Consider the following 25,683-nt stretch of genomic DNA (forward strand, 5'->3'; position numbering starts at 1 on the left):
GAACTGTCAATTGTAATTTAGCAGAGTTAGAAGGCAGATCCACTGACTAGACAGAAAATTAAAACATGGGCAGCTCCTGATTAGAAATTTATTCATAGCAGGTAATAGGACAGTCAGTATCTCTGGCATTACTCAGAGAGAGATTTAATTCTGATAAGTTAGGTGATGGCACTTGAATCAGAGGTTATAAATGGTGACAGGTTGTGACATATAGAGAAGATGAAAATGAGTAACATCACTCCACAGAAGTGATTCAATATAGATGAATTTCTTGAGTAGTCATATAATTATTTTAAAAATCATTTAAAAGTTTTTAAAGAACAAGACTACACTTTAATTGAACCATGCACCACTTATATAGCTATTTGTCAATAGATTATAACATTAATCAACTGATCAAAGGAAAAGAGTGGAAAATAAGTTATATTTAAAATATGAAATGGAAATTGTCATTTCTGATTTCATCTGAATAAGGCACAAACTTAAAATTGTAGACAGACTAGTTACCATATGAAGAGAGCAAATGTGAAGTATGGAGGTTTTACACAGCTATATGGATGAGAGCAATATGCACTTAAAGCTTTAAAAAAGCAAGTTATTCATATTTATAAAGAATACATTTTATTTTGGATCTGTATGCCTCGTTTGCATTTTCCAATAGAGAAGTGCATTATTACATTGCCTTTTTAAAGATACAATTCTCTATACTACAGAAACATTGCAGATATAAACAATTTTCCACATGGGCAGGTATCTTAATTACCTCTTTTGAATTTGTGAAGTAGTCTATTAATTGTGATCAAATCTTGTTATAGGTGGAGATTTTATAAAATAGGTTTAAAATCCCCTGGTGCTTTTCCCACTGAATGAAGGGACCACAACCTTCATTCCTTAAATCTGGCAGACCAATCATTCGCAGAAGAAGTGATCCTATATTAACTACAGGAGTCAAACTATATGAAACCTTGTTCTGAACATTCTGTCTTTTGGAATTATTAGGAGGAATTTTTACCTGCAGTGGTCTTCAAGGGGAAAAACTGATACCAAGAACTCATTGTCATGGCTGATGCATAGCATCAACTGTTAGTGATGGAAGAAAATTATCCTGAAAGTAATTTGTCCACTTATAAGGAGGAAGTTACTGAGGGAACTGGGAAGCCAGACCAACACCATGACAGGCCTCAGTTTTAGTTTACTGGAACTGAACAAGCAGTTCTTGGAAAGAACATAACTAAGGCGCAACAAATCAGCAGGCGTCCCATAGCCTTCTGCTTTCCCTACCAAGCTGCTGGAAAATCCCTAAGCACTAAAGCCACCTACCTATGCTATATCAACCCATAAATATAAGCAGAGACTGCACATTAGTTTCCCGGCCATCCAGACCCTAATAATCACACAAAACCTATATTAATTACAACACTGTTTAGCCAATAGCTTAGCCATATTCCTAGATAGGCCCTACATCATACATTAACTCATTTCTATTGATCTGAGAATGTGGCCTACAGGTAAAGTTTCAGTGTCTTTCTCCTTCAGCAGCGACACGGCATCACTTTGACTCCGTCTGTTCTCTCTCTCTCTCTCTCTCTCTCTCTCTCTCTCTCTCTCTCTCTCTCTCTCTCTCCATATTTATATGTTCAGTATGTTCAGATTTCTTGCCTGGCTTTATTCTGTCCTGTTATAGGTCAAAGCAGCTTCTTTATTTAACTAATGTTAATAAAACATATTCACAGCAAAAGGGGGAATCCCACATCACATAAACTTTAAGTTTAAACCCAAGAATTAGCTCCCAGAGTAATGTTTCATCCCTGGAATTCCTGTAATCTTGCTTAAAAGGAACCTGTGAGTTTCTCTTGTGGTCACCATTTTGCCGCTTTGTCTGACAGCTTTAACCCTGCATTTTGGAATTTTGGCTCTAGAGAATTAAACAGTCTTGGTGATTACATATGAGGCTGGTGGTCTTTTATAAGGCTTCTCATGGACAGAACAGTTACAGCTGATACAAGAAAAGTGTGCCCAAAACAGAAACAGAGTAACAACTTGGTATCCCAGTCACTAAATTTGAAACCGATTCAACAAACTGAAAAATAATGAACCAACAGAGTAGGAATTTACTTGTGAATGCCAAATTTATACAAATGGCTTTATAATAAAGGTAAGCTATACAAGTCACAATTAATAATAGACAGCAGAAAATGTTTGTGTAAGCAGTTTCCTCTCTGAAGTTAAAATTTTCCATCCTGGCGTGGTGGTATACACCTTTAATCCCAGCACTTAAAAGACAGAGGCAGACAGATGTCTGTGAGTTTGAAGCAAGTCTGTTCTACAGAATGAGTTCCAGGACAGCCAACAGCAAGTGTTGTTACACATGAAAATCCTGTCTGTAAAAGCAAAACCAATACATTCTATCATCATGCAAACCTCTTAAGCTATATAGGAGAGAAATGGAAAGTGGAACAAAAGGGTGTTTCCATACAGGGTGTTTACAAGGAGGTAAAACTATAGAATATTCTAGGAGGTAGTAAAACCTTTCACGTTACAGAGATGGAAATAAGCAACTCAAAATAGTTTCAGGAAGTCACTGAAACTGACAAGGTTCACAAGAGCCACCGTCCTCAAAAATATAAACAATGAGAATCACTCTCAGAAAAGCTGAGCAGCTTAGGACAAGCTCAGAACAAGTAGCCTGAAAGAACAGGAATCAAACAAACCACCAAAAAGACACAAAGACCAACTGGGTTGCCAGGAAAGCATGCTCTCCAACACTGTGTACATTATAGCTGATTAAATTTAAAAATAATTTGACAAAAATGTAAAACTATATTTTCAATTGATATCAATACTTACCGTAAGTGGAAATATAATAAATATATGGTACAATTCATTTTGAAAGTAGAAAAGATTCTAGCACCTAATGTACAGGGTGTGAGACTCTACTCTATACTTAACACCCCACAGTCTAGAAAAGATTATAGCACTAACGACAGGTTACGTGCCCCTAGTCAAAATATCTACCATCTCACAATTTGAAATCTTTTGCATCTTTATGCTAAAAGTTAAAAACTCCAAACTCAGACTCATGTGATGGGTCAAGTGCAAAACACATACATATTAAAATACTCTGTAAGCTACTAGAAATTTTAATCAGCTAAACTAGCTGATTCCATATAGATGGAATGCTAGCTTTTTACATATCCTGTTTCAGGAACAAATAAACTAAGTTTAAATGGTTAAAATGAAACAGAGTACGTAAAAAGAAATCTAGCTTGTGTTTAATATGTTAGCTGTAAACAGAGCCATTGAACTTCTATTTGATATATGAAGACATAACGCATGAGTGGCCTACTTAAAACAATGTGTATATATTTAACAAAAGATTTTCTATGATTGATCCAACAAGATAAAGCTACCTAATAAACTACTCACAATAAAACTTTTATGTGTTAATACTAACAAAATATTTTAAATTGCATATTTATAAAGTTGAAATTTAATATAATATGCCATAAATGCATTATACGATAGCTAAAATTCCTTACATAAATGTTTAGAAATCAAATCAAAAGCATTAGCTAACAGTAATAGAACACAAATAAATTGATTAATTGAAAATACTTGAAATTAATTTTAAAAACACAAGTTTCATGTTACATGTACTTACCTGGAATAGTTAAATAATCTACTATCCCAAAGATCATGGGTCCCTCTGGGTCCAGAATGAAAATAACAAGAATCGGTCCCATCAAACATGTTCAACCCATCCTCTGAATTTTTTGAAGCATGGCTATGTACCACATCTAAAAGGACTGTGATGCCCATCGAATGTGCTGTGTCAACAAGTTCTTTCAGTTCTTCGGGAGTTCCATAACGACTGGAGGGAAAGGACACAGAAAAAAATTACATCACATTTAGAGCAAAAAAAAAAAAAAAATGGTATTAGCAATTGTGCATCAATGCCTATGCCCAGTATGCTATTAGCTATTTTAAATACAAAATTAAAAATATAAGCACAAAAAATATATACTTGGAAGTGCTATTTTATATAAAGTAAATGAAAAGGATTAAATAAAAATATTAATTAACAAAAGCTGTTAAATGGAACTCTATGCTATACAAAATTTGCATTGGGGATACACAAAATAGTAAAACTCTATGTTTTTATCCTTGGGGTTTCTTCTATAAGCAAGCCGAGTTTAGTCATGGTCACTGATACTTTCCAGATGTTTGTTCTTCTGCCTGCATACAACCACCGAACAATGGAAGAGGCCCTTAGAATACTTCTTTCATCTAAGTACTCAGAGCTGTCCATTCTCCCTTGTTCCTAAACCACAGAACTTTTCTGGAATTAGTGGGCCAAGAAAATGTGCCATGTTCCATAGTGGACACATGCAGAAGAGATGGCTATCTTACACATAGTCTTACTCTCCCCGCAGAAGAAAACAGAAATCACTACCATGTTAAGTGGCAGATTGCTAAAATATGAATGGAATAGTATAACGCCAGATTCTGGCTCGAAGAATTAGAAGATTAGAGTATCACTTATTGAATTATTAAATATGATGGAGAAGGAGGATGGTGGACATGATGAGGTAATGTGTAACATATTAAAGATATGTACTGGATACATAGAGAACACAATGTATAAAGATTAGAAACATAAAGTTTACATAGAAACTGTACTAAAGGGGAAGGAATGGACGGAAACAAAACAAAATAGAACTAGAAAGTTTCATCTTAAGTAGAAAGATGAAAAGTAAAGAGCAGAAGGAAGAAGTGAAAAAAAAATACCAAAAAAAAAAAGTGAGGTGAGAGACACTACAGCAGGATATTATGTTCTGGAATTAAAGAAAAGAATAAAAATCTTCCAGGGAGGTAAAGGAACGTGACTGTGTTAAGTGATTCTGACAGTTTGAGTTAACCAAGAAAAGCCACTGTACTCCAGGGATGAAGGTCACCAGAAGCATTAACAAACACACTTCTGAGTACAGAGATAGGCAGCTTCTTGAATGGGGCTAGGAAACCAGTTGAAAACACTACATACTGTATATAAACAAACAAAGAGAACTACAGGGAGATGTCAGGAAATTAGTATCTCCTTCTAGACTATTATATGCTTTAAGCCCACTTCTAACCTTCCTCAGCTGTCACTGACAGTTTCAATCCACTTCAAATATCACACGAGATTTAATCTATAGTCAATTTTGCAGCATTATAAAAGCAATTTGTTGTTAGTGCTGATTGGCCATAGAAACCACTACATGTATGGGTACTAAATTAGTGTCTATTTCCCACACTGTAAACTAATAAGGCAGAATTGATGTTGGGTTTGTTCAACTTGTGGAAATCAAGGCACAAAGGACCATTTAGGGTAGTCTTTCTCTCCAAACAGCCATTTTCTGGTAGATTTAAGTCTGAGATAACAATTATATCTGTGCAGTATAGATCCTCCCACATGTTCCCGCCTGACACCAATCTCTTCCTATAAAAAGGCAGGAGTTCTTTCAGTACAGGCTTGCATAGGATACAGTTTCTGACTAAGCATGTGCCTATAAAGGTATAAGTGTCAGTGAGTAAGTAGACATTTATCGCTGATGTCATTCCAGGAAACCTGTCATTAAATCTGGCTCAATCAATGCTACATCTTTCTGATGAAAGTCAATGACCTCAGTCAAAGAAAACCTTCATCTTCTATTAACCATAACTGTAAGTGGGGTTATAAAACAAAATGAAGCTAAATGTTAAAATACAACTTGATTACATTATTTGAAATATACATGAACATTAAATATTCATTTTACCTTGATGCTGCAAAAAAGCTAGTGATTTGGTATCCAAAACTGGCATAGTAAGCATGTTCCATGATCGCCATCAACTGAATGCAGTTGTATCCTATGCACACAAAACCCAAAGAAAGTCAGAACTACTTTCAAAACAGAATGAAAAATTGCGTGTTCTTAAGACATAACTTTTACAATGAACCTAGAAGCTCTAATCAGCATGTAAATTTCTATTACTCTGACACAATTTACTTGTCTGACCTTCTAAAACAACTGGACATTTGTCTCTTAGAGCCACATACTGCCTAGTTATTTGAAATGTCTTCATTTTAATATGTGACAAATGATATGCAAATATATACATAATTTTGCTTTAGAATATTAAACATGGAAATCTACATATGCTAAACTTTAGCTTTACTTGTAATATCCATATTGAGGATTATGAGGCTAAATACAAGTAACTGATTGCATAATATGCTTTTTTAATTTGCCTCTTTTCATCATGGTTTAGATATTTTACCATATAGCCTAAGAAATATTATCAAATTCATTTTTTCTACAAAGTAAGTATTATGAAGCCAGGAGCAATGTCCCTATGGACTTACTCTAAAATATTTAGTGTGTTTCATGTGCACACACAGACATGGGACAAACCACAGTTTTTCTCTCTTCATCAGAATATGTTTTTTTCTCTAGTTGTAAATGTAGTCACTCAAAAAGTAGGGATTGTCCTTTAAATATTCATAAAAGCAATGGAACTAGTCACAAGTAAATAATCAGAAAAAAAGATAGAACCTCTTAATCTTATACAAAATAAAGAAACAGAAAAACTTTAGGAAAATCAGTTTTTCTTTTCTTACAAGTACAATTTTATCATTTTTCACATATGCTCAATTTGCTTGGAAACATTTGTGCAACAAACATGCTAAGTATTTGTATCATGCCCCTAATGTCCAATTCATATAAGCTTCAGTTTTATTAAAAGATTTCATAAAATTAGATTCCTTAACAAATCATTTAAATATATAACTGAACTTGGGAGAAAACCAAAACCCATATTAACTTCATTCTCTTCAGTGGCCGTGTGTAGCTCCTCATGACTATATTTTAGCACATTATACGTTCTGTAACTTTCACAAATACAAATCCAGAAGTAAGAATTTATATACTTCAAGCATTTCTCCCTGATCTCACCTTTGGCATATTGTTGCAAAAGGAAAATGATTTAATTGAAACAGACCTAACAGAAACACATGTATCAGATGATGGACATTAATTACCATATATCTTAGAGTAAAACTTGGAGCTTTAATTACATCTCCATTATATAATAGGCACTATTCTCATCGAGCTCCACCTTGCATGGCCATTGTTTATTTCAATGGCACTAATCATGTCTCCCTCAGTGTGCTCTCCACCCATGGTGCTAGGCAACTCAAACAATGGTGCAGAGGAGCATCCTGTGCTGCTGAAGCACACATTAAAAGCCAGGTATAAATAATTTAATAGTCTATAATAATGAAAGAACTTCTTCAATGAGCAAATGTAACATAATACCTATCCACCAATGCTAACAATAAATTTAATTAATTTTAGTTTCTGGAATTGTAGTTCAGTTCACAATCACAGATAATTAGGATCTATACATAGGTGAAAACTTTAACCCTGACTTGCATTTAAATTGTTCCTCTAGTTAAAAACTAAACTTCCTGGCAGAAGTGATATAATTAAATGTACTTTGTTTTCCTCTCCAGCTTCTGCAGCAGGCAACAAATATGCTACAGAATATTTTTTAAACTGCATTACCTATAAGAAGAAAAATAATAATAATATAACATTTATTGAAGCATGTAGTCAACCTAATACTATTTATTCTTAGGCTTCTCTGAAGACAGTCATGTCTGATATGTGAATATCTCAATGCGTTTCAAGTGTGGTCCAGAAATGTTGGTGAGAAAAATCATCCAGACATTGCCACTATATAATAACCGAACCAAAATGAGTTCCAGACACCTTACAAATACTAGATTTTTTCATAAAATAATAAAATGGACTGGCTATTATCAATGACCACGTCAAATGATAAAGGTTATCTTCTGTAGAAAAGTAATTACACTCGCATATTTATCTACAATTTGGAAGCCATCAGTTCACATTACTTTAAATTGAAATTGGAATAATATCTTGAATGCTTATGCTCTATCTTATTCCATTTCTCTTTTCTATGCTATCACTATTACAGGGCAATTGGAGAAGCCTAAAATAAAATGCATTTTATTACATATTTAATCTCAACACAAAAAAGAGACACTTGTAATTAGCTTTTCTAATAAGAGAACAGTCTCATTAAAATTTTATCTGAATAAAAATCACAATTATTACTTACCAAGGTCTTTGATTCTTGGTAGTACATTGCTTGTAAAATGTTTATAAGAAGCTATTTTTCCTTCATGAGAAGAAATTCCCACATGAGATTCATAAATTCTTAGACTTCTTGGTTTCTTAGGTCTGGAATGCTTCAACTATAGAGTTGCAAATGGAATTAAAGCAAGAATTCAGTTGTGACACTAACTAATCAAGTAAGTGAAATAAAATAGTGGCTAAATTCAGTGAAACACTTGTGATTGTTCTCCCCCATCAAAGGCAAAGGCTGCATTCACCATGTTTCTTAATCATATTTAGGATTGTATTCATAAGTCAACATAAAAAAGTCATGAAATAGGCATGCAGCATCAATGATTGGAGAGAATATTTTTTCATTTTTAAACCTATGCCATGGAAAAATATGGAGCTTTAATTGGTATATATAATGTGTTTATTTAATACATATCATTCATTAGCAAGATTAAGTAATATAAATGAATGAAAAATTAGTTCTAAAATGCATATAACACATGTGGAACATAATCATAACCCTAAATACATTAGTTTGCCATTCCACTGTCCTTTTCAAAACTATACAAATCCATCTTCACATACTAAATTTTTAAGTCTTTGTACATTTGAAATTGTAACCCAAAATATTAATATACCTTCTTGATAAGTATATAGACATTTACGGTTTTTTTACTAACTTCAAAACCAAGCAGAAAGAGAAACCTTACTTCTGTTTCATGGGCAAGATACAACAGAAAATTATATAAGATGTATAATATAGGAACACTGTCAAGCAAAACACTAAGCAAGCAAAACATTGAGCATTGTCACAAAAGCTATAACATATAAAAATTATTTTCCCAAGAAATACTGAAATAAGCAATTATTTAAAATCTGCTTTCCTCACTTTATATGTGTCATCTGGATCCCAGTGTATCCAATCATAATTCACATTGTCACTTTCACGAACCACATACTTGGCCCACGGTGAAATACGATACAAAATCTCACCACTTTTACTGGTAATGACGACCTAAAAAGAAAATGAGATGGCATTGATTTAAAATAGCCTCACAAAACTAATGGAGGACATAGTTAAAGAGCACTGCCCGATGCAGGGAATCAAATGAGTTAAAAATTCAGGTGATTTCCCAGATGTGTATCCATAAGAACATATTTAAATTCTTTGCTCATCTGCTATTACTATATGATCATTAAAGTTATGTATAAGTTTATATTATATGAACCTCTTTCTAATATATCTAACTATCCTTTTTGCTTTGTGAACAGAACAAAACATCATTTTGGAACATTATTTTGGTGACTTTCTTGTATACATAAATATCATCAGAAGCCAATGAGTTCTAAGTGACAGAAGGAACAGACACACTATCCCTGCTCCTATACATTGTGTTCAGTTACAGAAAGAATCCTAAGCACTCTAATAATCCTCTACAAATTTAAGTCTCAAAACAATGATTTAAATACTGTCATTATTTCTCTCATCTTCTGTAGAAAGTCTGTTTTTGCTAGGTACAAGTGGCATTTTGGAAATGAGAACTATAAGTAGTTTTATATAAACAAGGATTGAGAAATATGTATAGGTATAATGTGAGAAAGAAAAATATTTCATATAGTGGGAAACAATAACTACATCGTTTAAGATGCAATTTGAGAACACCTGATGACCTCTTGTCAATTGATTTTTATATACATTTTCTAAATGGTTATAAAATACAGTGAAGAACTGAAGTGACCCTTTAACAATGGACTCGGGCAGTGGAGGTGTAACAATGAGGATAAGAAGTAGCCCTGATCAATACAACGATCATCATGATACAGTTATTTACTTGAAATCTTTCTTACCGAGGTCTGTTCAAATTACTAAACATAAATTCCCCGTGTCATTTTCTCTAAAATATTCTTTCATCACTTTTTATTTGACTCTTTAGGGTACGCTGATATACAAGGGGCAAATGTAATGTTGTTGCTATATTTTGATGGTTGAAGTGAACAGCAATATTAGTAAGGAGGAAAAAAAACACACCTTTAAATTTGAAGAGATTAACAATAAGTTTGACATTTACCATATACTTATCAGTAGTATTCAATAAAGCTTCAGTTTAAATGTAAATGTTTAATGCATGAAAGGCTGGACAGTATGTATTTTGCCATAAACAATACAAACTTTTATAATTAGTTGGGGGTATACCTGGAAAAAGTGATTTTTTTTAATTAAACAAAAGCAAGAATAATAACCACCTAAGTAGTCAAAAACTGTAACTTCTTTTTTTCATTAAAGCTATAAACAAATAGAAGTTGGGGACTGAGAGATGGTTCAGGGATTAATCCTAGCAGTTCTTCCAGGGGCTCATAGTTTGGATCTCAATAACCAAGGGGTAATTCAGCTCCAGGGGATCCTAGCCCCTCTTCTGGTCTTCACGGGCATCGGAATGCATCTGTAGATACCAGTACACAGAAATATATACACATGCATATGATTAAAAGAAAGTCATTAAAAAAGAAAATAAAAACTAGGTGCCTATATACTTTAGAGCAAAAAACTAAAGATAAGACATTTATATTTTTAAAAATTGCACATTTCTAGAGGACAATAGAAGAAAGCTTTCAGTTCTTCAGACTTTTATAATCACATTTAATATATTATGAATACAGGGATAGACTAAAGTATAATAAATCATAAAACAATTAGATACTTGGAGTACAATAATACAAAGATAAAAATGCTTAGTCGTAAATTGAAAGCATTTCTAAAAAATGCAGTTAGGAGACAGATTTATAGAGTCTAACAGTCTAGACACATATGATCACTTATATAAGAACTTAAAAAGAAATTTTTTTTTTATTTTTATTTTTGGGTACTCTCTTATACATCCAATTTTAGCAATAACAGAAGTCATCTTTACCAAGAATGATTCAGATGTGTGGACTTGTTTTGACTAGGAAACTTTTGGGGCTCAATGCAGTAGGAAAATGACAGTCAATTATTCATGTCTCCTCAAAGTCCTCAAGGACTTTTCTGTCCTAGATATGGAGGCAGAAATCACGTAAGAAACACCGCAAATTATCATTTTCTGAGCCCTGACTCTAATCCCCACCACTAACTTCTCTGCTGCCCTTCAACACAGTTCTGGGCTCTGGATTTCAGTCACTTCAGGGAAGCCAAATATGAAACAAGAAAAACAAAAGGTAAGATGAGATAATCAACTTTTATTTTTCTTAAAGATAAATGGTAATAGAGAGTAGAAACCTAACACCGGTGCGTTGTGGAATATATTTCCCATACCCTACAAATGAATTCATTTTTCAAAATAATATAATGTATTTTTCTTTGAAATTTTAAGTATTTCTTTGTATTTTAACTTTGCTTCATATATTTTAAGAATAATTTAAAATTTTTCTATTTGTATACATATACTAATTCTACCAATTTAAGTGTCTTAAACAATAAAAAAATAATTTCACATAAACCCAAATTAATTTCAAATAAATCACTAAAGTTCTTTGTGTTGATTCAGAGATGTTTGGTGCTTATGTTTTACATCATTTATTTAACAAAGTATGTCCCAGCAAGAGGTCATGCATTCACAAGAGTTCATAAGACTTCTTGATGGTTTTGGTGTTACAATGAACTCTATCCTATCTAACTTTAAAAAAAAAAATGTCTTAATCTTTTTTCTATATGCTGTAGTTGGATTTTTTCGGGCCACGAGCTTTTTCCCAAATAATGATACCGAGACATATTATCAATTATGAAAGCTAGGCCTTAACTTAGGCTTTCCCCATTACCTCTTGTAACTTAATCTTTACATATTATTCTACCTTTTGCCCAATGGTTTTTAACTTTTTTTCATCTTGCACCTCATGTTTTGTTTGCTTGTTTGTTTTTTGTTTGTTTGTTTTTTTCTGGCTGGCTAGTAAATCCACGCCTTCTTCCCAGAGTTCTCTCTCTCTAGCAGAAGGCCCTGCTATACCTTTTGCCAAGCTACTGGCCATTTGGCATTTTATTACACCAATCACAACAATACATTTTAACACAGTGTATAAAGATTCCAATATGTCACAGAACTCCTTCTGAAGATGTTTGACATCTTCAAAATGGATTACTACTACTACTGAAATGGAATGATTTTTTTCATTGTTTATCTTTCAATTAATTCATAATTTTTATTTCAATGTTTTAACAAATAATGTCTCTTTTCTAAGTAATCTTCCAGCACCCCTGAAAGGAAAATAATGTAGTTGAGAGAATACAAAGCTTTTAACACTAGTTTTTTTTTTTTCTTCATGTAATGTAGGCCTAGCAATCGGACCTAAAAGAATCTGAAAGAACGGAATGAGTAAGTGAAGTATATCATACAGTAAAGCATTTTAACCTATAAGCCATGAATGGTGCTTAATTTGATAAAAAAAAAAAATACCACCTTCTTCTTAGGTACAGAATGAGAAACACAAGAAATCCACCAGTCTGTGAAAATAAAGTAGCTCACAAAATCTATAGTTTCTATATACACTTTCCTACATGTGATTACATATGTATTCAGAATCAGCTGTCTTGCCAAAAATAATCACAAAAATATGTTCGATTTGAAGAAAGCTCCTTCAAAGCACATGTCTTCGAAGTTCAAGTTTTAAGATGTATGTATATTCTTTCAACAGAATTTCAATGATTATTCTGTAAAGTGTATGATGGATACTTAAAATGAACATAAATGCTCAGCAGAAAAGCCAGAGAATGGAGACTATGTACCTCAGCAAAGGACTGGATTGTAGAAGCAACCCTCCTTAAACACAAAAAAACTCATTACTAAAGCAAGTCAAGGAAAGGTTGCACAGTTTGGACTCACAAAGAAGAAGTACTGATAGCAATATGGATTAGAGAAACAAAGAAGACAATGGAGTCAGTTACAAAATTAGATGGGCAAGAACAGAAAACCCAGAAATGCTGTGCAGAGGGAGACAGGAGATGCGAGAGAGACCAAAATGTTTAGGTTCAGACAAACCCATGGGAGCCTGAAATAGCCAAAAATCTTTGGAAACAGAAAACTAATTCTTTAGAAACCAGACATACCACTGATGCAAACATTGGTTTAAATATGAGTTCGTATCACAGAAACTAATAAAAAATGCTGATGTTCAGCTGAGAAACGAGTTTAGTAAGATTGTAGAGATTCCTACAAGATACTGAATAGAATTTTAAGCTCAGCTTACAATTGCTTTTAGTGTCAATCAATTATTTACCTAAACTGTCGACAGAAAAATTATCTATTTTCCCATTATAAAGTTTTAAGAATTACTGGTGATTGCAGTCTTATTTATCAAACATTTGCTTGAAGAACTAGTACGTGCATTCATAACAATGGAGAATTGTTATACACTGTCTATAATCACCAATGCAAAACATTACAAATCATTGTTTCATTAGCGTTAGCTCTTCAAACAAGTGCCCATGACTGCTTATAAATGGGACATCCGTCAATGACACAGAATTAATTGGCCCTCACAAACTAACCACAGTTAGCATGATGATACAGTAAATCTACTGTGATACAAATATGAAAATGTCAAAGACCTTGTCATTGACAAAGGCAAAACAGCATTAGCTATACAGTCTTCAATTTGTATTACTACATAACATTATAATGTATATTCTAAGACGATATATTCAAACTCAAAAGTAATTCATAAACATGCCTCAAAATATTCACACACTCTCACTATTGTTATATTAAATTTAGTTTTTGTAGTGTAACATAATACTTTCAGTCTCATAATAATGTCTACTTTTGAATAAGTTCTGAAAATAATACACAAAGATGAAGAAAATAGATGAGAATCACCAAAGCGAAGTTAGACACAAACAGAAAAAACAGTTACAGACTCTTGTAAATACTTTCATTTTACAAGTATTTATACTTTTACTGTATTTATAACAGTCTTATTTTGATGATTTTAAGAGTTTTTACATCTCTAAAGATGACTTACTTTTCTTTCATCCTTTGTAGTTAAACCTGAATAACATATAAATACAGAGAGAAGAGAGGCAAGGAAAAACAGATTTAAGAATGCTTGGTGATAATGTAGGATGAATAATGTTTCAAAAGCTGCTGGGTAGTGGGAAGCCAAGCTTCTGATGATTGTTTTCTTTGCCTTCCCTGTTACTAGGTTAAATGTTACTAGTTAAATGTTTTTAATAGACATTATAAATTTTACTTAATGATTAAAAAAGCAATAAGCAATTACCTCTCTTAAAATAAAAATGAAAGTTATTTGAAAAAATAAAAATATTGCTTGAGTTCCAACATCAAGTGGATGGAGTTCTCCATCTGAAGACATGTCCATGTGCACTTGTGAGCTCAGGCTATATGCCTGCATTAATACCATAATCTCTCAAAGTAGTGGGGCACCTCAGAAAGCCAAAAACAGGATTTTACTTTTTCATGCTCAGGGGAAAAGAAAAAGAATTGAAATGTGAAAACTATTTAGTCTTGGTCTAAATGACATGCTTCGGCTTTCCAAAAGAGGGAGCCGGAACTCCACTGACAGGACAGAAACAACGTGGCACTCAGGTATTCTGAGCCCATTTTAGCCTTTTAAGTTTAATTGCATAAAGAGCATAGCTAAATCAATGAAAGATATCATGATTCACAATCATAAAAGGAATGCTGCTTCGAATTCTCTGCAAACATTCAGTTGTAAAATAAAAATAGGATGTAAGTCTTGTATTTACTTTTCCAAACTGTTGTATTTGCATTTTTAGATATCTAAAGAGTCTATAACCTCAGATGTTATAGACGCTTAAAAAATGGATGCCAATTATTACTTGAAAATTCAGAGTTCTTACTGTTCAAAAATATAGAGAAAAAACAAATCAACATCGGGCAATGATTAAGAAAATACTAAAAATTCTATCTTGTCTGTAGGATCTCCTTGCTGAAAACAATGTCCAGGACACTTCATTAACTAACTCATACCCTTAAAATGTATTTTTGAAAATCAAAATACATTATACATTTTAAGCTAGTTAAAAGAAATCCAATGTATTAAAAGACTCAAAGTAAAGAAAAGGTCTGTAAGAGAATAATCATTAACTGTGAAACAAAAATACTAGCATTCAATCACAGATTCAGCCTGAAAATAAGAATACCATCACTTTGGAAACTAATTCTTAGAAGAATGTGAAACCTAAATATTGGCAAACAGATCTCACACACACACACACACACACACACACCAGAAAGAGAGAGAGAGCGAGCAAGAGAGAGAGAGAGAAAATGTGTATATATGGGAGGGAAGACAAAATAATTTTAAAACCATATATAAATTCTGAGACCATGTATAATATCTTTCATTGTAGAATATTTGATCCCAGTGTGAAGCAAAAACATTACATTATTTACAGAAATAAAAAAAAAACTTGCATCTACCTGTGGTGTGGCTCAAACTTACTACACACCATCAATCCAAGTGCATTCTTTTTGAATACTATAAACAGGATTAAATAAAGCTAGCTATAGGTTAAGAGACTGAGCAAGCAGCCAAGTGACAGGAAAACTGATGTGTGATTCCCTTCTGTATGCTGTGAATATGTTTTATTATCATTGGTTAATGAATAAAGCTGTTTTGGCCAATGCCTCAGCAGAGCAAAACCAAGTGGGAAATCTGAACAGACATATAGAGAGAAAGTAAGCAGAGTCAAATTAGATAGATGCTCTAGAAACTTACTAGTAGGCCACAGGCTCATTGTAATACACAGATAAACATAAATGGGTTAATTTAAGTTGTAAGAGTTAGTTAATAAGAAGCCTGAGCTAATAGGCCAAACAGTTTCTGTGTGATTATTTGGATATGAGCAGTAGGGAAACAAATGAGCCATCTCTGCCTACAGAAACGTCAGGGAGCTAGAGGAAGTAAGGGGAAAATAGACACAGAGAAATAGAAGGGAGGGACATAAAATTTGAGAAGTTTTCTTTGAGATAATATAGGAGGGAAGGCTCTTTCTAGGATATCTGCAGGGAAGAAAGGTCAGCCAGGTGTTTTATCTGCCTCTCTGAACTAGCAGGTTTTCACCCCAGCATCTAGCTCACAAGTCTTTATTGGTAAATATCAAACAATTAAGGTTCAAATAAAAACATCAAGTATAATAATATTAGAAATATTTTAGTAACAAAAAGTGGTATTTTGAAGTTGAAATAGATTAGAAAAGACAAAAATTGGAATAAAACAGATGCTAAGCACTGGAAATATATAAAAACAACACCACATAAAGCCTAGAGGAGTACAGGAAACAAAGTTTGCTCATGAGAAATTAGCAATCTTAACAAAAGCTTAAAGTTAAAAAAAATGCTATACTGACTTCAGGATTCTTAATAATCAAGAAATTTTCAACAGATTGGTTCCCAAGAAACTGTACAAGATACAGTACCTATATAATAAACCAAGTATCTGTTACTTTCCTCAATTCAGCCACAACTATCTAACTAGAAGCAACCAAGAGAGAAAGCAATAGTCAGGTTTATGGCTGGAGGGGGCCACACTTCATTTTGGTGGGAAAAAGTATGGGCAGCAGGAAGAGGCTTGTCACATTCCATACTTAACCAGGGAGGGGAAACAGAACAGGAAGCAGGCAGGTTATAAAACATCAAACACTACCACCAACAATCCACTTCCTCCAGAAGCTCCATCTCCTAGGAGTTCCACAATCTTGAGAAACAGCACCATGAACTTGGGTCTTCAGGAGCTAATGAAGGATACTGCACATTTAAAGAATAGCAGACCATTTTCAGCTTTTAAAGGTATGGTCACACTGTCAGTAGGCATGAAATTGAATGTGTAAATAGACAGAGCAAATAAATTGAGGCCCCGGTGGCCAAGCAATCACTCAAACTGCCTCACCAATTTATTGTACATGTCAATAATTCCAAACATTGTAAGGTATCAAAATCATGGGAAACTGTTTCAAAATAGAGAGTATGTTCCCTTCTTTATGGAGGTACAATGTTATCTCTGAAAACATGTGTGTGATTAGAACAGACAGATGTCTTCCAAAGAGCACAGTGTTCAAAAGAGGCATCTATCATATTACCAAGGTCTTCTGTAGTGGGAAGAGGAAGCGGCCAGAGAGGAAGCAATAAAGGCCAATGCTAAGGATGAAAAGAACAATATTCTAGCAATCCTGCAGAGGTAGAATCAGCTAAATTTCCTGACAGATTGGAGGTGACAATAAAAGAGAGACAAAAGGTACAAGAACTGTAAGTTTATAGTTTAGAGACACCAAAAGGAAAGTAGACCCTTGGAGAGAAATAAGTAATTTAGGAGGATATGTGATTTTACAAGTAAAAGGTTATAATAAGTGTGTTTTGCATACTACATGCCAGGTCAGAGCCTCTTTTGTTTAGATGTGCCTCATTCTCAGGAAGTTTTGATTTGTACATATAAATAAAAGTACATTATTGTTTAAAATAGATTCCATTCTTTCTCTAAGCTAGGTATCACAAATACTATGTATGGTATGTAAGCATTCATAAATGAATATAGTTTCTGCTTATATATCAGTTTACCTTTCCCATTCTCCAAGAACATATATGGATTATTGAGACCCACAGTTGACATGCTAAACAATATTAATTTTACTCTTCCAGACAAAATAATAATAAAAATATTAGACCAGCAAAAGGAAAGTATCTGGTGAGTCCTACTCATAATATTATTTTCAAATATAAATTACTTCCAACATTAATCTATTAAATTACTATATTCAAGGAATTAATGAAGTCACACTGTTTGCAAACAAGGATTGTTTGCAAACGCTATCTAGCATCTATTATGAGTAAAGGAAACTTTACATGCTAGCATACAATTTAGTCATGTGAACAGATCTTTAACGACATTAAGATATATTACAGGTATTGATCTTTTTAGAAAGGTGTGTTCCTTTCAGAATACATGCTCGCATTATAGCTATATAAAATGTACCATAAATAATCATAAACTAAAATATAGAGAAGTTGAGCTAATTTATTTGAAACAAAATTTCAGCACTGTACACAAGTCACAGATAATTGGTAAATCATTACATCAGCCTTCTGAAGTTTTAAGAAGAGACAGCATGATATTTTTCCTGGGGTTGTTAGAGGTCACTAAGACGATAATCTCCACTGCAGTAAGAACGGCACACTGGCTATTCTGTGGTCTGAATTGTGCAAGCATCCTGCAACCAGAGCCCGAGTGTTATCCAGTACTCACACCTGCAAAGCATTCACACTGACATGCTTTACCATATTAATTAGAACATGCTGACCCCTCACACCCAGTTATCGGATTTGATTATTCTCAACTCTACTAGTTTTTCTATTTTCTAATAGTTCTCATGCCTTTAAATAAGTCATCTTTCTGTCATTTTGCCGACTTCAGTTCAGTCTCATCTTCTCTGATTTTTCTGATATATTTTATCAAGTTGTCTTCTAAGGTTGTAGGGAGATAGACAAATTGTACTCAAGATGTAACTGACAAAATACAGTGACTATAAATATCATTATGAATTCTCAGTTATTGTTGGGAGTGATCTCGTGAACACTATAGCAACTGAGTTTGAACTTTATGATTGAGAGGGCAAGTGCTGAACCATCCATTAGATAGTGCCTTAGAATGGAGTTATGAAATATTGATTCTGTATCCACAATGTGTACAATAATGCAATCTCTTTGGGCATAATGCAGCATGGTCTCTTGGCATACACATGCATAAAGCTAGATAATTGTGGAGTAATAATGAAGGAAGATATAATTTTAAAGGAAATGATTTTACCCTCTCATGAGTTCTGTCCTAAATACTGTTACATAGCCACTACATAGATGAAGCCAGAGAGTCATTTGTCAAAAGTCATGCTGTTGTCTCGCTACGGAAATGACAGTTTGGTGGAGTTCATATTTGCGCACTTTATGTGACCACTACAGTGCAAAAGGACACTGGGATAGGCAGCCTCTGAAAAGTCATAACACAAGTCCAGGTATAAAGCAAAATATCTGGGACGCAGAGTGCCTGGGAGGGAAATATATTATGTTAACCCACATTGTGTACATATAAGATAGCCAGGTGAGACACAGTATGACTTCCTCCGGTGCTTTTAAGCAGTCAACTCAAAGGATATAGGTTGCACTATCAAATGCATTATAGAAGAACCAAAACTTAAATAATGGAAAACATATCCAGGCAGAATAAAAGTTACAACTATAGTTCTTATTTATTCCGATACAAATCAGAAAGTTGAAAATCACTTGGGTATTTTTCTTGCAAAATGCCCTGAATCTACTAGATGTTTCTAAGGACAAACTAGGAAGAGTAAAAGGATCAGAGATGTAACTTGCTCAAAGAAATACAACTTAAAGCTGGTAAAAAAAAAATAAAATAAAATCTTACACTCCAAAGATTTTAATCCAATCCATTTGTACAATACACTCTGTCATGACATCCGGATAATAAGATGGTAAATACACAACAACTTTAGAAAATACTGACTTAGTTTACCTCACCTTCTCTAACGCATTTCCTTTAGGCAAACTTGTGTAGTGGTACCATCATTGATTTAACATAACTGTATGAATTCCTCCCTCCCAAGGTTGTGTTGGAAAGGGATTATAAAAAGTTTCTAGGGTTGTTTTTGTTGTTGTTTTTCTACAATGTAATTGGTTGTGTGGTGTGGGAGGAGTAAAATGTAAGCATAGGAGGTGGAGAAAAGGAAGAGAAGGAGTCAATAAAGATGTCACTATCCTTGGTTTCTCTCTCAAACAAAATAAACTAACATGCACTATTTTCATCTGATCCATACACTTCCTCATTAAAATTAGTACACTTGCATATTATAACTAACAAAAATAAAGTCTTCGTATTTTTTCTAGGCATCCTGATATCTACAAAAATAAATAAATATATATATAAGAAATAATACATAAGGAAGCAATTTCTCAAAGTAATTATATCCCATTTTAATGGTTCTGTGTCTTAGATCACAGATCCTTTGAACAATTCTTAGAAACAGGAGGATCAAGATCACAAAAGGACAGAGATATTTTGATCTAGGGAGCCATCATAGGGCTAGAGAGAAACATTCCACTAAGAAAATTTCCAGGAATCCACAAGGATGACCCAGCAAGACTCTAAGCAATAGTGGAGAACTGGCCTTTCCCTGTAATTAGATTGATGACTACCTTAATTGTCATCATAGAACCTTCATCCAGCAACAGATGGAAGCAGATGCAAAGATTCACAGTGAAACACTGGGCTGAGATCCCAAAGTACAGTCAAAGAGAGGGAGGAACAATAATATGAGCAAAGGGGTCAAGATCATGATGGGGATACACACAGAAACAGTTGACCTGGGCTAGTGGGAGCTCACTGACTCCAGACTGACAGTGGGGGAACCAGAATAGGACAAAACTAGGCCCTCTAAATGTGGGTGACAGTGTGGCAATGTGTGGGGCCACAGGCAGTGGGACAAGGATTTATTCCCAGTGCTTCAACTGGCTTTCTGGAGCCCATTCTCCTTGATGGGATACCTTGCTCAGCCTAGATATAGGGGAGGGGCTTGGTCCTGCCTCAAAGTGATGAAACAGACTTTGTTGATTCCCCATGGGAAGCCTTATCCTCTTCAAGGAGAGGATGGGAGTGGGGTAGGTGGGAGGGAGTAGGAGGAGGAGAATGAGAACTAGGATTGGTATGTATAATGAGGAAGGATTGTGTAAAAATAAATAACTTTTTTTTTTAAAAAGTGACCTTGAATCAGCAGCATAAGCACTACTTTGTCTTTGGGTATACAGAAATTTTCAATCACTTGGATACTTGTTTAAGGCAAGTTCTCAGGTCCCCTAGACCTATTGAATCAGAGTGGCTCTCAGATGATGGACACATGTGTTAAAGTTTGATAGATTGCACTTCAGAATACTGCTATGTAGATTTGGGGTTATGACTATGATGAATGTCAGAATCGTAATGTGGCTAACCACTCTTTGACATAGGAATTTTTAATTGAAGGCAAATAAAGGAATAGTTTACTCCGTACTCCTCCTTTTTTCAAAAGGGCAGAATACAGATTCTTCTCTTAGTAGGAAAACTCCAGAGAAGACAAAAAAATCTGCAAACAAACCTTACCCCATTAGTTTCATCCCATGTACTTAGAACCCTGAGTCTCCCCTCAAGGGATAACAAAAACTGCTTTCTTCTGACATTACTTTACAAAACTATTGTTCATTGTGGAGGATGCTACATACCCTGCAATTCTAAAAAACTGAATGCCTTTTGCTTTGTTTTTTTTTTTTAATGTAATGAACACTGCATTCATTAACACAGTTCTTTTATTTCTCGTTATCTGTCATTTTGTTAAGGAAACCCAGCTGAAAATCTTGAAGAGGAAAAGATTACCTGCTCATCAGTGTGGCTAGAAAGGATACCGTAGGCCAGGGAGGTGGGTATGAGAGCCACCATTTGAGCTTCTGATATCACAGAAAGGAGCTAAGGGAGAGGGAAGGCCAAGATCAATAGAAAAGTGACCAAGTACATCATGGACAGCTGCCTGAAGAATTTTCCTGCCCAATATTTTACAATCTTACCCTCAAATATGTTACAAGAAGCAGATTTTCAGAATGTTCTTATTTTAGTAAGGTCCAGTTAACTAATGCTTGCCTTTAAAATGGCCAGCCACCTTACCTACATCCACAGCAGACTTCTTTGCAAGGGCATCTAGTGCTGTGTAAAATATTTTAAGATTTTCTCATGAATTCTTACAACAGACAAATGTTGACACATATCCTTTTTCCTAATAGTACGTGTTCTGCATTATTTTTGTAAAGACAGTGTGAACTTCATAATAGGATATTAGGGAATGAAAATGTAACTCTGAGAAAACTTTAACATCCATATACAGGGCTTCAGGTTCACTAGTCAACAAAATGTCAACAACAACAAAATAGAAGTATATAAAACAAAACAACAATAATTGTTTGAAAATCAGGTTGATGATTTGAAAGTGATTTGAGTAATTACAAATTTATCTAGGTTAAGAAATGGGTTGTAGGGTGTTGTGAGACCGTGTATAACACAGCACATGTGTGAAGATAAAACCCACATTCTACCATGTGGGTTTATGGCCCAGAGTTCAAGGCATTATGAAAGGAAGAAGGCATGTGCCTCTACAAACTGACTCATAGTGCTAGCCCATTGATCTAGTTGGCTTATTTTTAACATATAGATAGATGATAGATAGATTAGATAGATAGATAGATAGATAGATAGATAGATAGATAGATAGATAGATATAGATAGACATGTTAAACATATCTAGAGAGATAGAGAGATAGATAGTGTGTGTGTGTGTGTGTGTGTGTGTGTGTGTGTGTGTGTGCTGGCACCATGGCTCACACATTTAATTTCATAGTACTTCAACATTCACCCTTGTATGACTCACTTTATTTTATTACATTAAACATACTCACTTCCTTTTTTTGAGAATATCCTTGGAATATATTTTATTACTTAGAATATTTAATTTCAACTTACACTGTTTACTATCTTAACTCAATTTTTATTCTCAAACATTATGTCCCATTTGCTATTTGTTCCATGAGACCCATGGTGAGCTAGTAAGAATATTTTAATTTGATCATGTTCATCCTCCATGTTCCACCTCTGATGGCAACTCTCTTCCACATGCCTCCAACACATTTTCCTCTCAACTTTGCATCATCCCTGTTTCTATAACCTACTATATCCACTGAGCTATGTCTTATGTGGAGGGCTGAGATCATCCACTGAAACATGGGTAAACTACCACCAGTAATCACACTGTCAAAGGGGAATGCCTCTCCCTGTTCCAGCGGCTCTCAACTGCTAATAGCACCTAAGGAAGGTATGAGGCCCCAGCTACTCTGGAATTTTTGACTGCCTTGATCTTTTACAACTCTTATGCAGACAATCACAGAGGCTGTGGAAGTAATTAGATCCAGAAGACAGAATTTCAAAGTAGAATGAAGTTTCTGTCCCACAACTACTCTCACATGATCATTCAGAGTCTTTATATTAATTACAAATGCTTGGACAATAGCTCAGGCTTATTACTACCTAGCTCTTACATTTTATGTTAACTCATATTACTTATCTACACCCTGCCACCTGGCAGTGCCTTTATTAGCATGACTCATCGAATTCCTGCTCCACTATATCTGGCTGGCAACTCCAGACTCTTCTTTTTCTCATCCCAACAGTCTCATAGTCTGGCCGTCCTGCCAGACTGTTCAGCTACTGGCCAGTCAGCTTCTTTATTAATACAATCAAAGTGATATATATTTAGACAGTGTAAACAAATATTCAACAGCAGTAGCGTCTCCTCCATCCTCTAGTTCTTATATTCTTTGTGTGTATTGAGGGGTTGTATGTATGTGTGGGCATACACACACTCATGCACAAGTGTGTGGTCACAGCTACTTTGCCCACATCTTTAATAACTGTAGCTGTAATGATTTATGAACAATTAGGGTTTTTTTTTCCTGATTTCTCTTTACCTTTTTGTATAGCTAGTTACTGTGGGCTTTCCCTTTAATGATCTGGTTTGAATAACCATAAAATTAATTATGAATGGGTGGTGGTGGTTGACATACCTTTAAATCCCATCACTTGGGAGGCAGAGACAGGCAGACCTGAATTCAAGTCCAGCCTGGTCTACAGTGCAAGCTCTAGAAAAGCCAGGACCACAGAGAAACACTGTCTCAGAAAAAAAATTATACCCACACACATATACACATATGTAGAGATTTGTAGAGACTAGTATCACCATGAGATGATGCCATATCAATTTTTTTGTATGGGTTCTTTTGGCACTTCACTTTAAACTGCTGTTCTAATGACCATTCTTAACAAAAGATACTAACATTTTATTCTATGTTCTCTCAATGTTGTTGCTCTTGTTGCCAAGTATCCACTGAAAAACAATGACTGTAGAAATGTATTCCAAATTGACAAATTGCTAAGAATTATCATTTAGATCAACATCTAACACTCTGGCCTTACTCCCAAACCCATTTAGTGATAATAGGAGATCTCTGAAAGTGTTGATATTAGCGCTAATATAGCCAATCTTCACAAAGTGTTCAAAAATGTTATCTGATGCATAATAAGTACTCTAAGGTAAAAGAGAAAGATAGGAAGTTATACAAAGAACAAACTTTATCATAGCCTATACTGGGAAGCAAATCTGATTGGCCAACTACTACATTTTTGTAATTATGCAACCATTGTTTTCTTAACCAACATTTATTAAAAAAAAAAAAACACAGAAAAGAAGCATCAGTTGGACTATAGGCTGTCTCCCTGTGATCATCTGCAAAGGTGACACTTTTTGGGGAAAAAATCATGTTATTTATTCCCTAAGCATCACATGATTGGTTTCTTCATCATACAAAGGCCAATTAGGAAGGCTGCTGTGGTGCACAGAAATCATCCACTAAAGAAATCAAAATTTAATGGCAAAATTTAGTTTTCTTTGTGTTTAATTTTCATCTATCTGTACTCAATTATAAACAGACTATCAAAAAAAAAAAAAAACCCTGCCCATTAGTGGTTAATTCATAATGACTTGTATTACCATTGATGAGTCCCTGAAAAGAACTCTGTGAGTCTTTAGTTGAAAACCAAACAGGAACACAGGACTATAGAAGTTGTTCCTTCTTCTGACCCTGCCATGGGAGGTAGCATACAGCATGCAGTAGTCAATTCTATTATAAAAAAGCTGATATAAGATTGGTTCTATTCATTGAAAAGATGTAAGTGAACTTTTTTTTTGCTGTAGCTTATTATCTCTAGTTAGTAATTAGTAGTATATACAGTGCAAAATTCTATCTTTCTTTCTAAAAATTCTTCAAGGTTTGAGAAAAATTCCATGTAAAAATGTCTCAAAAAGCTGAAATGTGCTATGCTGAGGAATAACATTTAATCATTAATTTGAGAGATGTGTGTTGTCATCTCATGACTGGAACTTTTTCACATTACAAGCATGACCCACTAAGTACTCTGAGTTCTGACACATCCATAGTAAATACATTGTGAAACCTCCTATCTCAACAAGCTCTGACCCACAAAAACAAAGTGCTGAGCCTAGTCCATTTATAAACAAGAAACTTAAAGTAATATGAAAGCCACCTTCAATCTTGATTTGAAATAATGACAAATTAAAACCATTATTTCCAAATGTGTATACATTTAATTTGATATAATCTCCTCCTTTACAAAAAAAGAAGGAAAGAAAGAAAATGAAAAAGATAACTTTGAGATATCATCTTACACCTGTCAGAATGGCTAAAATCAAAAACACCAATGATAGCCTTTGCTGGAGAGGTTGTGGAGGAAGGGGTACCCTCATCCATTGCTGGTGGGAATGCAATCTTGTGCAACCACTTTGGAAATCAGTGTTTCGGTTTCTCAGGAAATTCGGGATCAACCTACCCCTGGACCCAGCAATACC

The 25,683-nt window shown here is 34.3% G+C and overlaps 1 protein-coding gene across 1 annotated transcript in view; it reads right to left on the reverse strand.

Annotated features, from left to right (window-relative positions):
• The window catches only part of Gbe1 (1,4-alpha-glucan branching enzyme 1), a 233,890-nt gene that overhangs the window by 120,016 nt on the left and 88,191 nt on the right, over window positions 1–25,683 (reverse strand). Inside the window, exons 4-7 of the mRNA XM_050148944.1 lie at window positions 9,064–9,189; window positions 8,167–8,302; window positions 5,799–5,889; window positions 3,662–3,871 (exon numbers count right to left, since the gene is read on the reverse strand). Of these exons, the coding sequence (XP_050004901.1) occupies window positions 3,662–3,871; window positions 5,799–5,889; window positions 8,167–8,302; window positions 9,064–9,189 (563 nt within the window). The remainder of the gene's footprint in view (window positions 1–3,661; window positions 3,872–5,798; window positions 5,890–8,166; window positions 8,303–9,063; window positions 9,190–25,683) is intronic.

This window comes from Alexandromys fortis, unplaced genomic scaffold (genome assembly GCF_014885135.2).
Source record: "Alexandromys fortis isolate MF-2015 unplaced genomic scaffold, M_Fortis_MF-2015_v1.1 scaffold_4, whole genome shotgun sequence".
Classification (NCBI taxonomy): Eukaryota; Metazoa; Chordata; class Mammalia; order Rodentia; family Cricetidae; genus Alexandromys; species Alexandromys fortis.